The following is a 16,649-nucleotide window of genomic DNA, read 5'->3' on the forward strand; positions in this document are numbered from 1 at the left end:
CAGATTAATAGTTTTTGAAGCGGCCATAATGGAGGTCTGACCCTGGGGGACATCAGCATTATTTCAGGCTCACCTCCACTCTCATCTCTCTCACCTCTGGGCACAGGGAGGGCTGTGATTTACTAGCTCCACTAATGATGGGAGGGGATGGCCCATAGCTACTAAACACAGTCATAGACACACATCTGTTTCTCCATCACAACAAACACAGCGTAGCAGCCAGGACCAACAGCAGGGCTAGAAACAATGACCAACCATACTACTGGAGATTGAAATAACTTGTAATCTTTGGATAACCTAAAATCATAACAGTTGCAAATTGACTTGCACATTCTTGCAAAGTAGGTTAGTGGTATTGGGTCCCTAGTCAAATTTTTGGCATTGGTGGCAATAGATCTTTCTTAGCATTGACCGTGTTGGACTGTGCCATAGGTAGCTAGGCCTGTGACTGAGCTGTCTCAGTCCAGATGGGTCCTCCTGTCTGGGCTGTTTTCTGGGGCAGACCCCCTCTCCTCTGGATCCTGGAGGACCGTCACTTGACTGGACGAGCCACATGGTTTTCACTAGGTGGCACTTGGACATCACCATATGGGATGCTCGCTCGTCGCCAGACCTCCCTCCCTCCTTCCCTCCCCTCTGTGCTAAGTACACTTCAGATGTGAAGAGTGTTTTATTTGGATTACAGGAGACCAGTGTATAATGTATTCCCCTCCATCTCTGCCAGATGTTAAATGCCCCAGAACATGATCTCCTCAGGCTCCGCCCTGTTAACCTCTCTGATTGGCTCTAATAATTAGCAGGAGTGTGAACAGTAACCACGGCAATATCCCCCTCTTCCCTCAGACCAGTGTGGGTGGAGGTGATGGGGGAAGTTGGGAACAGCCAACATCTTCTCGTACGTGACTGAGTCCCATTTTACTTTCTGTCTCAGGCTAGGCTAAATGAGTTGGGTCTGACCCACACTGGCACGAACTCATCAGCACCATTAACCTGGAGCTCATCAGTACCAACCATTCACCTGGAGCTCATCAGTACCAACCATTCACCTGGAGCTCATCAGTACCAAACATTAACCTGGAACTCATCAGTACCAACCATTCCCCTGGAGCTCATCAGTACCAACCATTCACCTGGAGCTCATCAGTACCAACCATTCACCTGGAGCTCATCACTACCAACCATTCACCTGGAGCTCATCAGTACCAACCATTCACCTGGAGCTCATCAGTACCAACCATTCACCTGGAGCTCATCAGTACCATCCATTCACCTGGAGCTCATCAGTACCAACCATTCACCTGGAACTCATCAGTACCAACCATTCCCCTGGAGCTCATCAGTACCAACCATTCACCTGGAGCTCATCAGTACCAACCATTCACCTGGAGCTCATCACTACCAACCATTCACCTGGAGCTCATCAGTACCAACCATTCACCTGGAGCTCATCAGTACCAACCATTCACCTGGAGCTCATCAGTACCATCCATTCACCTGGAGCTCATCAGTACCATCCATTCACCTGGAGCTCATCAGTACCAACCATTCACCTGGAGCTCATCAGTACCAACCATTCACCTGGAACTCATCAGTACCAACCATTCACCTGGAGCCCATCAGTACCATTCACCTGGAGCTCATCAGTACCAACCATTCACCTGGAGCTCATCAGTACCAACCATTCACCTGGAGCTCATCAGTACCAACCATTCACCTGGAGCTCATCAGTACCATCCATTCACCTGGAGCTCATCAGCACCATTCACCTGGAGCTCATCAGTACCAACCATTCACCTGGAGCCCATCAGCACCATTCACCTGGAGCTCATCAGTACCAACCATTCACCTGGAGCTCATCAGTACCAACCATTCACCTGGAGCTCATCAGTACCAACCATTCACCTGGAACTCATCCGTACCAACCATTCACCTGGAGCCCATCAGTACCATTCACCTGGAGCTCATCAGTACCAACCATTCACCTGGAGCTCATCAGTACCAACCATTCACCTGGAGCTCATCAGTACCAACCATTCACCTGGAGCTCATCAGTACCATCCATTCACCTGGAGCTCATCAGCACCATTCACCTGGAGCTCATCAGTACCAACCATTCACCTGGAGCCCATCAGCACCATTCACCTGGAGCTCATCAGTACCAACCATTCACCTGGAGCTCATCAGTACCATCCATTCACCTGGAACTCATCAGTACCAACCATTCACCTGGAGCCCATCAGCACCATTCACCTGGAGCTCATCAGTACCAACCATTCACCTGGAGCTCATCAGTACCATCCATTCACCTGGAGCTCATCAGCACCATTCACCTGGAGCTCATCAGTACCGACCATTCACCTGGAGCCCATCAGTACCATCCATTCCCCTGGAGTTCATCAGTACCAACCATTCACCTGGAGCTCATCAGTACCATTCACCTGGAGCTCATCAGTACCATTCACCTGGAGCTCATCAGTACCATTCACCTGGAGCTCATCAGTACCATTCACCTGGAGCTCATCAGTACCAACCATTCACCTGGAGCTCATCAGTACCGAGCATTCACCTGGAGCTCATCAATACCATCCATTCACTTGGAGCTCATCAGTACCATCCATTCACCTGGAACTCATCAGTACCATCCATTCACCTGGAACTCATCAGTACCAACCATTCACCTGGAGCTCATCAGTACCAACCATTCACCTGGAGCTCATCAGTACCGACCATTCACCTGGAGCTCATCAGTACCGACCATTCACCTGGAGCTCATCAGTACCGACCATTCACCTGGAGCTCATCAGTACCGACCATTCACCTGGAGCTCATCATTACCGACCATTCACCTGGAGCTCATCAGTACCATCCATTCACCTGGAGCTCATCAGTACCATCCATTCACCTGGAGCTCATCAGTACCAACCATTCACCTGGAGCTCATCAGTACCAACCATTCACCTGGAGCTCATCAGTACCGACCATTCACCTGGAGCTCATCAGTACCAACCATTCACCTGGAGCTCATCAGTACCATCCATTCACCTGGAGCTCATCAGCACCATTCACCTGGAGCTCATCAGTACCGACCATTCACCTGGAGCTCATCAGTACCATTCACCTGGAGCTCATCAGTACCAACCATTCACCTGGAGCTCATCAGTACCGACCATTCACCTGGAGCTCATCAGTAATATTCAGTACCACCACCACTGCTTTCTTTTCTACTGGCTTCATATTAACCCTCCAGAACACTTAAAGCCATGCATGCAGTAGGCTGTCCCCCCAGGGTTTGGAAACGTCCGGTCTGTTAATCTGTCACCATCCAGGCTACTAGGAAGAGTGTAAAGAGGATTAAGACGTTCAATTCCTGGTAGAATATTATCCTTGGTTCACAATGAGTGAAGGAAGGAAAATAAATAAACAGTGAATAGGAATGGATGGGATGTCTTGAGAAGAAAAGTACAACACATTCCCAAATAATATCTGTCCGGTAATTCAATAGCAATCTGAGTCTTAATCGTAAAGTTGAGACACATAGGTTAGATTTGTTCTGTTGTAGTGATTCAGTAACAACACTGAATCACTTCCTAAGAAGTGTTCTTGTCTGTCCCTTTAGTCTCAGATATTAGTAACATACTGTTCCAGTACATAGTGGTTAGTAGAGGAAATAGAAAGGAAACATGCTTGTTTTTCACTAAATGGATTCTAGCTAATACAATGCCATTTCAGATGTCACAATCAGCCCTGGTTTACCCTGATTTAGCCCTAGTCTCCATCTGGATTGTAAATCATCTGTATCCCCAGTGAAGCTGCAGACAGGCAGCAGATCATCTAGTCTAGATCCTTAAGGACAGGGAAGGGGACTAGCTGCCATCTGAAGGGGTTGATCAGTTTGTACTGTTAACACTGTGGATGGAACACAGAGCTGGCTCTTTACTCTGTCGTACACTGGATTCTGGATTAGCAACACAAGCCACTTCCACTGTGATCAGTCACTCACACACACAGACACTCGGAATGACTGAAATCCACTCAACATCACCCATATTTTTCACTCACTGTATCAGTATTAGGACAATTATTGACAGCGAGCTAGAATAAGTAGTCTTGCTATTTGCTCTATTATGGTTTAGAGATTGTCCATAATAAAGCTATGAACACATTGTGTTGTCTTAACTGTAGGAGAGTGTTCAGGTAGCTTACTGACCAATTCCCTGAGCAGGCCCATGCCCCGTGGCTGACTTCTGTTGACCTGTGTCCTGTTAAGGAGCTACATTGTGTGACCAGTGGGCCACGCTGCTACCTTCCACAGCAGAGATGTTTCTCTAACTGTTATTGAACTGTTTATTGTCAGAGATCTCCAGTCTCTGTCTCTCAGTCTGAGAACAAAACATCCAATTCAGGTGTGACCAGACCAGGCCGACCGTCCGTCCTCCAGGAGGAGGGAGCAGGAGGCTGAGTCTTGGCTGGCTGGACCCCAGCAGCGGGACACCCTCTGGGGCAGAGTATTTAATGCTCCACCTGCTTATCGATCCTGTCTTCCAGGCCGAGTGATGGGCGAGTGAGCGGACACAGGGGAGGGGACAGAGGGGGGCATGGCAGACCCCAGCCTCAGCCTCCGGTATCCTGGCTCGGGTCTGTCCTTGACACGGCCCGTGGGACAGGCCTGGAGGACACCTTGGCCCCGCTTCTAGCCCTCAGTCTCCCCCGGGCCGCCTGCACTTTACAGAGCCATATTGATTTTGTGGCGGGGCAGAGAAGTGTGGCTGGCTAGCTAGAGAGCGAGAGAAAGAAAGGGAGAGAGACAGAGGGAGGAAAGAGACAGAGAGAGAGAGACATCTCTAAAGCACTGACTTCTCCTTGACTGCACCTCAGGACGCGACAAGGTTGTCAGAACAACTTGATGGCCTCAGCGCACCCTGCTGAAAACTGCTAATCACAGTCTTTCAATCAATGCTCTCCTTCCCCTCCCTTCGTCCCTCATTCCCCCCCCCTCGTTCCCTCACCTCTCCCCCAACAAACTGGCCTGTGTCTGAATCTGAATACCTAGGGAATGTGTGTCAGTGTTAAAATGGTCCATTCTGCCTGGAAAACAGCTGACCTCATGAAACCATGTTGTCATTTGTAGGTGAAAACTAAAAAGCTTTCTCTATCGACATAATCGTAATGGAAGTGTTATGGCCTGCCCACAAAATAACAATTAAAGCCAAAGTGGCGAACACCCTTTACTTTTCTGCTTATGTAAGGTACCTCTTAAATATATGTTCTGGTCTCTCTCCCTCTCCTCTCCTCTCCTCTCCTCTCCTCTCTTCTCTTCTCTTCTCTTCTCTTCTCTTCTCTTCTCTTCTCTTCTCTTCTCTTCTCTTCTCTTCTCTTCTCTTCTCTTCTCTTCTCTTCTCTTCTCTTCTCTTCTCTTCTATCTCTCATTCTCCTCACTCTCTCTCCTCTCCAGATTTGACACCTTGGGTAAAGGTCATGGAAACATATTTTTCTCCTTCTAGGTGTAGATGAGTGTGAAATAGATGTTGACACCATGGACACATTGAAAAGCACTTAAATGGACAGGCCTTGTATGTGCCAAGATGTCAGTCTCTAGGCTTACCCCAGGTGTATGTGTAAATACTTTGGGGTGATTCATCTTTCTCTCTTTCTTTCTCTCTTTTGCTTTCTCCTAACGCCTTACACCTGCTCGTGGCTGTGTCACGGATTGGGTTTAACACTGTGAGAGAGAGACAGAGAGAACACAGAGGGCTAATTGAATGGCTGTTTAATTAAACTACTCAACTGTCTTCCATAAAGTACTTGTCATTGTGGGTGTGTATAAATTTCTGAACATCAACCAGTATGATTGTCTATAGTATGTGCTTAGTGCTTAGTGTGTGTGTGTGTGTGTGTTTCTGTGTGTGCGTGTGTGTGTGTGTGTGGGCCTGTAGTGTGTGTGTGTTTCTGTGTTTGTGTGTGTGTGTGTGGGCCTGTAGTGTGTGTGTGTGTGTTTAAATAATGATCCTTGGTGATCACCCTGCCTGCGGTGCTGGTAATGTTATTAGATCTGTGTTCTAAACAGGATGTGAAAGGTCTACCCGGGCCCAGCTCCATGCAGCATCACACCGGCCCTTTAAATGACCTGGCCACAGTGTGTTCAGATAGATGGATGGACATATTTTAACATGAATGATTCCACCCCCCCTCTGACCTGCCGCTAAGTGAAGTGAATTTGACACCTACTATTTAGTACATGAGCAGTGACCACCTGATCTGATCAGGATGTAACCAGCTAGTCCTCCAACCAGACAGATGAATATGCATCCCCACCTCCTGGTCCAGTGTGTGGGTGTGGGGTTACACATTATTACTGGCCTGTGTGGCCTGGTTCTCAGGTCACTCTACAGATGTTTCAATCAGTTAACCATTTATTACACTGTTCAGTCACTTATCACTTACCTCCCATCCATAACCATTACAGTGACCGCTGACCAGTGTGTGGGATTCTGAGAATGCATTATGCCACGATTTGTCGGAAACAAAATGTCAAAAGGCAGTTAAAGTTTTGCTTTTCTTTGAATGGATAGTGCTTATTATGTCCCGGGGCCTAAATGTCAGTTAAAACAACCATGTAGCCTAGGGGGGAGGGAGGGACAGTGTCAGTGTGCAAGGAAGTGTGTGTGATGGATTGTGTGTGTGATGGTACCTAGGTGCTGTGTGCTCTCACCGTGGTTCGGGGCAGTCAGAGACATGCCCTGTGTATGAGGTAGCTAGCTACGTGCTGTTAGTCACCTAGGCAGGGTGAGGCGGCGGGAGTCCAGGGACCTGCGGGATGGAGGTCCTGGGGGCTGGGGCGTGGAGGGCCTGGGGCGTTGAGGTCCTGGTTGGCTGGGGGGTGGAGGTCCTGGGGGCTGGGGCGTGGAGGGCCTGGGGGGTGGAGGTCCTGGGGGCTGGAGTGTGGAGGTCCTGGGGGCAGGGGGATGGAGGTGCTGGGGACTGGGGCGTGGAGGGCCCTGGGGCTGGCGGGTGGAGGTCCTGGGGGCTGGGGGATGGAGGGGCTGGAGGGTGGAGGTCCTGGGGGCTGGAGGTCCTGGGGGGTGGAGGTCCAGGGGGCTTGGGCATGGAGGACCTGAGGGGTGGAGGTCCGGGGGCTACCCGCTCCTTACTCTTCACAGCAAGCTTGTTGCCTCGTCCGTTTGGTCTCTCTCTTCACCCCTCGCTTCCCCCTGTCCAAAATGGGCACTCCCTGGCCTTCCTGCCATCCTCCTTTCCACTGGCCGCCCCACACCCACTCCCCACATTCTGCGACAGCATGCCAAATGAAAACGGGGCGGTAGCGCATTTGATGTTTTCGCCTGTCTCCCTGTTTTAGGCTGATGTTCTACAGGAGACTGATTCACCGTCACTTTTGCTGGAGGAGACCATTTTCTGAAATCGGTGTCACACAAGTACCAATTGTTTGCTTCCTAAACAAAGCGCTCTATTAGGCAGCTAACTCTCAATGCGTCATCGTGGGGATGAGAGGGGGCTGGGGTTGGCTGTCAAGGTTTAAACTCCCCAGGGCTCTCAGTAGAACGCCATCTACTGGTTGGAGGTCTGGTTCCACCTACACCCCGACTTTGGTTCTGATTGTTACAGCATAGCAACCCGAGTCAAAACCAGTCCATTGGGACCCAGGGTTCCTCAGGGTTATGCTGGACCCATGGGGGTAGTCCTCAGACAAACCACCCTCTCAGAGGAAACAAGCTCTTCTCCACTGCCACCAGCAATTTTAATGTAGACATGTTATTTTCTTAGTTATTTTGAGCCATAATGATCTAAGCACTGGACATTAATCTACTCATTAAAGTGTCAAAAATCTAAATGACCAGCCGTTTGATTTCCCTCTCATGTCCAGATCTGAGAGAACAGACCCCCTATTTATGTGATAAACAGTCTGGCCAAGGGGATTTTAATCCTGTCAACAGAGAGAGATTAAATCATCCATGTCATTGTTTTTATGGGATTGGTAATCTGGTTTCTTATGCTGGGTGGAAAAGCAGCATCTCTAACTGACATAGAGCCTGCTCTGATATACAGGGAGATGGGAGGAGAGGAGATGAGAGCAGAGGAGAGACGAGAAGAGAGGAGGAAATGAGAGCCCATCTGCTACAGAGGGCTAGGGTTGTCTTTTTTTCCTGTGGAATTTCTGAGTGGCTTGATGTATTCGACATGTGCGTGACAGCCCGGTTGTGTGCGATTGGAGCTGAGGCAGTGTGCTATCCAGCCCAGTTGTGTGTGTGTGTATGTGTTTGCCTGCATGCTCATCACACAGGGCAATGTGCTCTTAAGGTCAAGTTGGCAACGGCCTACCAACCAGCCTTGTACACACATACATACAGGAACACACACTGGTTACACACAAAGGAAACACACCACACTGCCCCCTTACTCATGCTCACACATCACACAAAACACACACACACACACACACACACACACACACACACACACACACACACACACACACACACACACGCAGGTTTAACATCCTGAAGCTTCTGCAGGATTTTGACACCAATGAATGTGTGTCAGTTTTCCTCCTCTGCTCTTCTTCCTGGCCCTTTGAACACAGACTGGCCATGAATAGTGTATGTTGTTTTGTGTTGTAGATTCACTCTGTCTGTGGACCAGTTTTCCTCTCCTTTTGTTTGTTCCACTCTAAATAGAATAACTTAGAGTGCCGGCCTGTCTGGAAGCCCATGTGCATCCTGTTTGTGTTGGTGGTGTTATTGGTGGTGTTATTGGTGGTGTTATTGGTGGTGGTGTTATTGGTGTTGGTATTGTTGTTAGTGTTGTTGGTGTTTGGTGGTGTTGGTGGCGTTGTAGTTGATGGTGGTGGTGTTATTGGTGGTGTTGTTGTCGGTGGTGTTATTGGTGGTGGTGGTGGTGGTGTTGTAGTTGGTGGTGTTATTGGTGCAGTTGGTGGTGTTGTAGTTAATGGTGGCGGTGGTGTTATTAGTGTAGTTGGTGGTGTTGTAGTTGATGGTGGTGGTGGTGGTGGTGTTATTGGTGTAGTTGGTGGTTTTGTAGTTGTTGGTGTTTGGTGGTTTTGTAGTTGATGGTGGGGGTGGGGGTGGTGTTGGTGGTGTTGTAGTTGGTGGTGTTGTAGTTGGTGGTGTTGTAGTTAATGGTGGCGGTGGTGTTATTAGTGTAGTTGGTGGTGTTGTAGTTGGTGGTGTTGTAGTTAATGGTGGTGGTGGTGTTATTAGTGTAGTTGGTGGTGTTGTAGTTGATGGTGGTGGTGTTGTAGTTGGTGGTGTTGTAGTTGATGGTGTTGGTGTTGTTTAGTCTGCAGATAAAGCTGTAGCCCCCTGAAGGGAAATCTACTAACAACATAAAGCTAATAGGTTCTCCGTCTCCATCTCCCATACTGACATTTCACCTTTTCCTCTGTATTCATGCACATACCTTTTCTGTTTGTCCACTTTTTGATCCAGCCCCCTTTTGAGTCATTCAGGACACAACATTTTTAAGCGTACACTTTAATGTTCTTAACAGGACATTTTATTTCACTCTAAAAGTCAGGACATATTTTGGCGGTCGGGACTCTCGCATTCCCCCGCGTCCCGCATGAGGTCTCTGGCATTATTAGGCCGGCAGAAATGTGAAACGCATGTAGTAAATGTCTGGGAATATATACGAGGCCTGCTGTCCTTAAACCTCACAGCCTTCACTCTGCTCTGAGCTTGTTCACTGCTGATGTGGGGAAGCTGTGCGGCAAGGGGCGGGGCGAAGCATTCACACCGGTGTCCACAGCACATTTAAAGGTTTAAAGGCAGGAGCGGGTCACTGACATGGCACTCTCGCCCGCCGGCTCTCAGCCAGCCAGTGGCTGACAGGGGTGTGGGGTGTGTGCACCTGTGGGGAGAGAATAAAGGACGGAGGGACACAGACGGGAGAGATGGATGGAGGGAGGGAAGGAGGGGAGGGGAGGGTTCGGCACTTGAAATTTATTTGGGTATCGCAGTTTTACGCTGGTTGCCATTGGATTTACAGGTCGGAATGGAATGTGAGCCAATGAAAGGGCTTTGATCCTTCCACCAGGTTGGGTCTTTATAGGAGGGAGCCAGTACGCAGAACGCAGCAGGGCATTCTTTATAAGGTTGTGAGGAACCCCACTGCAGAACCCAGAAATCATAAAAATGTGAGACGACAATGAAGCTAGGGGACTATGGGATGGGCAATGGATATCATCTGGGGAGGTTGAATTAAATGGGATGCTGATTCTTCACAGTCTCAGTTTAAATGTAGGCTAATGCATTCGTCAATTCCCAAAACCCTGGATTAATCTGTTCTGTTCTATAGTACATGTCATTACCTGTAAATTCATCATGATGTGTGCATCTTTGCTGACCTTTGTGTACTGACCTGTGTCTGGTCTCCTCTTCTCCAGAAGCGCAGGCTGCTGCAGGAGCTAGGAGACCAGCGCATCCCCTACCTCGGGCCCTCAGACCATGGCTTCCAACAGCTGGTGAGTCACTCAGTCAGGCTGGTCCAGAGTCCAGACCACTGTTGACCTTCTGTCATCCCACTGCCATTGGTACTAGTCCAGACCTTCTGTCATCCCACTGCCATTGGTACTAGTCCAGACCTTCTGCCATCCCATTGGTACTAGTCCAGACCTTCTGTCATCCCACTGCCATTGGTACTAGTCCAGACCTTCTGTCATCCCACTGCCATTGGTACTACTCCAGACCTTCTGTCATCCCATTGGTACTAGTCCATATCTTCTGTCATCCCACTGCTATTGGCACTAGTCTAGACCTTCTGTCATCCCACTGGTACTAGTCCAGACCTTCTGTCATCCCATTGGTACTAGTCCAGACCTTCTGTCATCCCACTGCCATTGGTACTAGTCCAGACCTTCTGTCATCCCATTGGTAAAAGTCCAGACCTTCTGTCATCCCATTGGTACTAGTCCAGACGTTCTGTCATCCCACTGCCATTGGTACTAGTCCAGACCTTCTGCCATCCCATTGCCATTGGTACTAGTCCAGACCTTCTGTCATCCCATTGGTACTAGTCCAGACCTTCTGTCATCCCATTGGTACTAGTCCAGACCTTCTGTCATCCCATTGGTACTAGTCCAGACCTTCTGTCATCCCATTGGTACTAGTCCAGACCTTCTGTCATCCCATTGGTACTAGTCCAGACCTTCTTTCATCCCACTGCCATTGGTACTAGTCCAGACCTTCTGTCATCCCATTGGTACTAGTCCAGACCTTCTGTCATCCCATTGGTACTAGTCCAGATCTTCTGTCATCCCATTGGTACTAGTCCAGACCTTCTGTCATCCCACTGCCATTGGTACTAGTCCAGACCTTCTGTCACCCCATTGGTACTAGTCCAGACCTTCTGTCATCCCACTGCCATTGGTACTAGTCCAGACATTCTGTCATCCCATTGGTACTAGTCCAGACCTTCTGTCATCCCACTGCCATCGGTACTAGTCCAGACCTACTGCCATCCCATTGCCATTGGTACTAGTCCAGACCTTCTGTCATCCCACTGTCATTGGTACTAGTCCAGACCTTCTGTCATCCCACTGCCATTGGTACTAGTCCAGACCTTCTGTCATCCCATTGGTACTAGTCCAGACCTTCTGTCATCCCACTGCCATTGGTACTAGTCCAGACCTTCTGCCATCCCATTGGTACTAGTCCAGACCTTCTGTCATCCCATTGGTACTAGTCCAGACCTTCTGTCATCCCATTGGTACTAGTCCAGACCTTCTGTCATCCCATTGGTACTAGTCCAGACCTTCTGTCATCCCATTGGTACTAGTCTAGACCTTCTGTCATCCCACTGCCATTGGTACTAGTCCAGACCTTCTGTCATCCCACTGCCATTGGTACTAGTCCAGACCTTCTGTCATCCCATTGGTACTATTCCAGACCTTCTGTCATCCCACTGCCATTGGTTCTAGTCCAGACCGTCTGTCATCCCACTGCCGTTGGTACTAGTCCAGACCTTCTGTCATCCCACTGCCATTGGTACTAGTCCAGACCTTCTGCCATCCCATTGGTACTAGTCCAGACCTTCTGTCATCCCACTGCCATTGGTACTAGTTCAGACCTTCTGCCATCCCACTGCCATTGGTACTAGTCCAGACCTTCTGCCATCCCATTGGTACTAGTCCAGACCTTCTGTCATCCCACTGCCATTGGTACTAGTCCAGACCTTCTGTCATCCCATTGGTACTATTCCAGACCTTCTGTCATCCCATTGGTACTAGTCCAGACCTTCTGTCATCCCACTGCCATTGGTACTAGTCCAGACCTTCTGTCATCCCACTGCCATTGGTACTAGTCCAGACCTTCTGTCATCCCATTGGTACTAGTCCAGACCTTCTGTCATCCCATTGGTACTATTCCAGACCTTCTGTCATCCCACTGCCATTGGTACTAGTCCATACCAAAGCCGTCTGTCTATGTCTTAGCCTTTGGAAAGATACTTAGCTCATACCATAGAATTAGAAGGAACATGGCTAGTTATACAATAGTTATGTTGGCTGTTTGGTCTGTGTACTTGTTCTCCATCAATTGTTTCTGGAGACAGAGACCACTTAACTTATAACAATCAGAACAACAGCTAATTGATCTGTGTTTGCCTGTGTTCCAGTGGGAGACTAGCTACTCTGGCCTGGCTCTGCGGCGGTCCTGCTCCCTGCCTGAGGAGCTCCATGGTCGGGTGGAGGCTGCTCTGTTCACCCTGCGGCAGAGGGGCTGTTTCCTGAGGGACCTGGTGAAGGTGAGGGACCGAGACGTCTTCACCGCCGTGTCCCGGGTGCTGCTGGGTCAGCCAGGAACCACCTACCGCTATCTGGACACGCGGCTCTTCACCATCCCCTGGCACACAGACGAGCAGAGAGGGACCTGCTGTGACCCAGACCTCAGCGCCGCATGCAAAGCACTCTGGGAGCTCAACTGCTTCTTCTGCTCTGATGTCGGAGACAGGAAGGAGGGGGATGTTTTCAAGCAGTGCAGGAAAGAGTTGGTTGGTGCTATAGAGTCTAAACCCAGTGTAGAAGGAGACACGGAGTCTAAAGATAGCGAGGAGTCCAAACCCAGTGACGATGGAGGAGACTCGGAGTCCAAGCAGAGTGAGGAGGGAGAGACTGAGTCAAAGCACAGCGACGATTGGGACATAGAGTCAAAATACAGTGAAGAGGAAGGCCCATCGTCCAAACAGGATGCAGCGTGGGAGTCAAGACACGGCGACGAGATGGGAGACTTGAAGACTAAACAAACTGAATTGGGGAGTCCAACGGCGTCAAAACAACACAGTGAGGGAAAACACACAGGCTGGAAGCACAGGCCAGCTGGCAGCACAGAGACAGAGACCACAGACCTAGGCACTCAGGAGAAGCCTGTGGCTGAGCTAAAACACAGTCTCTCTGGGTACCACATTGAAGATGAGGAGGATGAAGACCAGCAGAGTGGCCAGGGATGCTCTAACCTCAACCCTGCTAAGACACCCTGTCCTGGCCCGACCCAGTTCAACGTCACCCTGCTCAACTACATGGACCCAGCAGCTATGAGCCAGCTGAAAGAAGAGCCGTATTATGGGATGGGCAAGATGGCTGTGGGCTGGCACCATGATGAGAACCTGGTCAGCCTATCTCCTGTGGCCGTCTACAGCTACAGCTGTCATGACGACGACAAAGGTGAGGGTCAAAGGTCATACAGTATAGTTGTTGTATATCACTGTCAGTAGTGGTGGATCCCCGTCAAATTAGACCCAAACTTCCTCAAAAACACGCTTCAGTCTCACTTGTTATCCCATTTTTATCACTCCACCCACAACCCCTTAGAAGTAGCTATTTTCTTCTCCACTGTGATGTCATTTTGAGCTACTATCTCTATCAAATGCAGCTAACAGCTAACGTTGTGTATGTGGCCCTACAGCAGCTCACTTCCAACAGCTTTACAGCATTTATCTCAGACACGGCCTCCAGTGAGCCAGCCATCAGATCTATCAGCCTGATAGTGTCAGGGCATTATCAAATGTCATCACAGGCTGCCTCTGTTCTGTTCTGACAGGCTGGGATGCCTTATCGCTAGCAGGGCCAGGGGGTGAGGGAAGATCATCAACACACACTCTCTGGGACACATTCAGGGGCTAAACACATGCTGAACGGCACACTACAAAACTCCAACAACTCGCCCAGCCTTATCGCTCAACGATCTGATCTGATTCCTCCAGAAATGATCAATGTGTAATTATCTGATATGGAATAATGAGTGTCTGCTTTGATTACTGGTTCTAGACTGTACAGCAGTATTGAGGCAGTATTGAGGCAGTGTTTAGCCTAGATGTTCTGCCATGGGTCTCGGCCTGATTTTATAGGGCTGATATGAGTGTATCTTTTTTGATGGAGTTCATTCATTGATTGATCGATCATGATCATATTTTTTTATAAAATATGTACTCTGTTTTACTATCAAGGTGCACGATCCCCTTTTCACATGGCAATACAGTTCACAACCACATCTCAGCCGCCTTTGCAGTGGGCCGACATCATTTCAGGGTTATTGGCTAAACAGAACCATCTGCCGTAGAGTAGAAGACTGTGGAGATGATTTGTTCTGACCCATCTGACCGTTGACCCCTGGGAACGCTGGCTTCAAACAGCACAGGACCGACCGGCCGGGGCTGTAGTCTAGGTAGCCTGTTCTATCTGCAGCTGTGCCTTTCCTTTGTAGGCCAAACTGACCCCACAGCACCAGACTTCACAGGCAAACCTGACAAAGTTTAGCAGCACTGCTTGCTAACCCCGCTGTGCATTACTCAAGAAATGCTATGTTCACTTTGGGCCAGATCGTTCTGAATACTCCCAGAACCACAGAGATGGAATTGTTACCATGCGGAATGTTGTTTTTTTACGAGGGGGCCCATGTTTTTTGACATTGTTCTCGGCTGTGCCGCAGTCAAAGCCCCTCTCTCTCTCTTTCTCAACTCAATAATTGAGCTGTTTTACATCCCAGTCTGGTACGTACAGTAACCAGTAACCTTCTATGCATGTTCATTTGCACGACACCTGTCTTTCTTTGACGCGCTTACTTTTCATGTCAGGTCTGGGAGAAGTCTAGTATTTGTCTCTTTTTCCCAAGGCTCTGTCTGGTGTTTCAGAATGGTTTTATTTAGAGTCACCCAGCTGCTCTCATCCGGAGGTATCTGGCTTGGCGGCGGAGTGTTTTCCGGCTGGAAAGACCACAATGCTCTTTACTCCAGCTCCAACACCATTCCCAACCTGGGTCCTTTAGGAGCAGTGTCATTAACGGCTCTCTCAGAAAGCGCTGGCTGGAAATTAAGTTACTATTTGTCCTCTGCTGAGCAAAGGAGAAGGCCTGATTTGCCGTGGGGCTGAGAGAGGCCCGGGAAGACTTTAGTATTGATTTATGCTGAAGGGTGTGGACCTAACAGGGCTGGGTAGATCTCGTTTTCTCACCATGCCTCGGATGGAGGACAGACGGGGAGATGCTGGGTGAGATGCTGGGTGAGAGGCTCGATGAGAGGCTCAGAGACTGGCTATGGGAGGAGAATAGTCCCCACTACCCTGTCTGTCTGCTGCCCCTACACACACTAGTTACCTAACATCAAATACTTTTATTAAAAAGGCCGTCTTCTTGTACAGAAACTGTGATGAAGACACAAGTTGTACTAAGAGATAATGTAACAATATGCCCTGTCTCCTATTGTATATTTGGTTCTGATCTTACTGACCTAAGTGGTGGGATTGTTTGTGTTTAGCAGGTGTGAGCTCGGAGGAGGGTCCTGCAGAGAAGGGCTGCTGGAGGATTGGTCTAAAGGTGGCCTGGGACATCCACACCCCTGGACTGACCCTCCCACTGCAGTCCGGAGACTCCTACTACCTTAGAGGTACTAGAGCATGCACACCATTCATTCTACATGACATCTCTAGTCTGTGTGAGATTTACACTTGATGTTCTAGTGTGTTTGGTTTACTGTGTCCCTACTGACCCATAGAAGCAGGATGCACTCCAGACTCTCGCTCTCTTTTTCTACCTCTCTTTTCTGTTTTGTTTTCTCTCTCTCTCTCTCTCTCTCTCTCTCTCTCTCTGATGGTGAACCAGCAATCTCTCTAACTCTCTCTCTCTCTCTCTCTCTCTCTCTCCCTCTCCCTCTCCCTCTCCCTCTCTTTTGTCTATCTCTCTCTTTCTCACTCTCTCGTCATTGTGCTAGTCTGAACCCAACCCGACCAGAAGCCCTGTTCTGTTCCTAAGGTTCCATGTAATTGCATGCATTAGAGAGGTTAAGAAAACCAAATGTTATTTTGTGAAGTCCTGTGACCCTGTGCTGTGGCAGCGGTGCTGGTGGTGTCTCTATGGAGTGGAGAGGACAGGCAGCGGGCCATGAGGGTGTAAATCAGACCTTAATGCTGATGGCTACAGCAGATGCCTTCCCCTTTCATCTCCGCCTGCTGGGTCGGGCTGCTCTTAGCTTCTACAATCCAGGACAAGGCTACACAGCTATTATTGGCTACCACTAGCTTCCCCATCACAGCAGCACACCATGTCCCACACTGTGTATGGGTTAGGACCTCCAAGACATCATTGTGTGTATTTGTCTGGGATCGTTGGTGAAATATGACTGCATCGTTT

The 16,649-nt window shown here is 49.2% G+C and overlaps 1 protein-coding gene across 4 annotated transcripts in view; it reads left to right on the forward strand.

The window, feature by feature from the left end:
* LOC110526968 (alpha-ketoglutarate-dependent dioxygenase FTO) overlaps positions 1-16,649 on the forward strand; it is a 203,666-nt gene that overhangs the window by 12,382 nt on the left and 174,635 nt on the right. For 2 of the 4 annotated variants that reach the window (XM_090238906.1, XM_036980992.2), the window contains exons 2-4: positions 10,418-10,495; positions 12,646-13,690; positions 15,778-15,906. In XM_090238906.1, coding sequence (XP_090095032.1) covers positions 10,418-10,495; positions 12,646-13,690; positions 15,778-15,906 — 1,252 coding nt within the window. The remainder of the gene's footprint in view (positions 1-10,417; positions 10,496-12,645; positions 13,691-15,777; positions 15,907-16,649) is intronic. The other 2 variants (XM_090238907.1, XM_036980993.2) reach the window with 1 other exon arrangement.

Source organism: Oncorhynchus mykiss, chromosome 6 (assembly GCF_057628025.1).
Source record: "Oncorhynchus mykiss isolate SJ-2025 chromosome 6, ASM5762802v1, whole genome shotgun sequence".
NCBI lineage: Eukaryota > Metazoa > Chordata > Actinopteri > Salmoniformes > Salmonidae > Oncorhynchus > Oncorhynchus mykiss.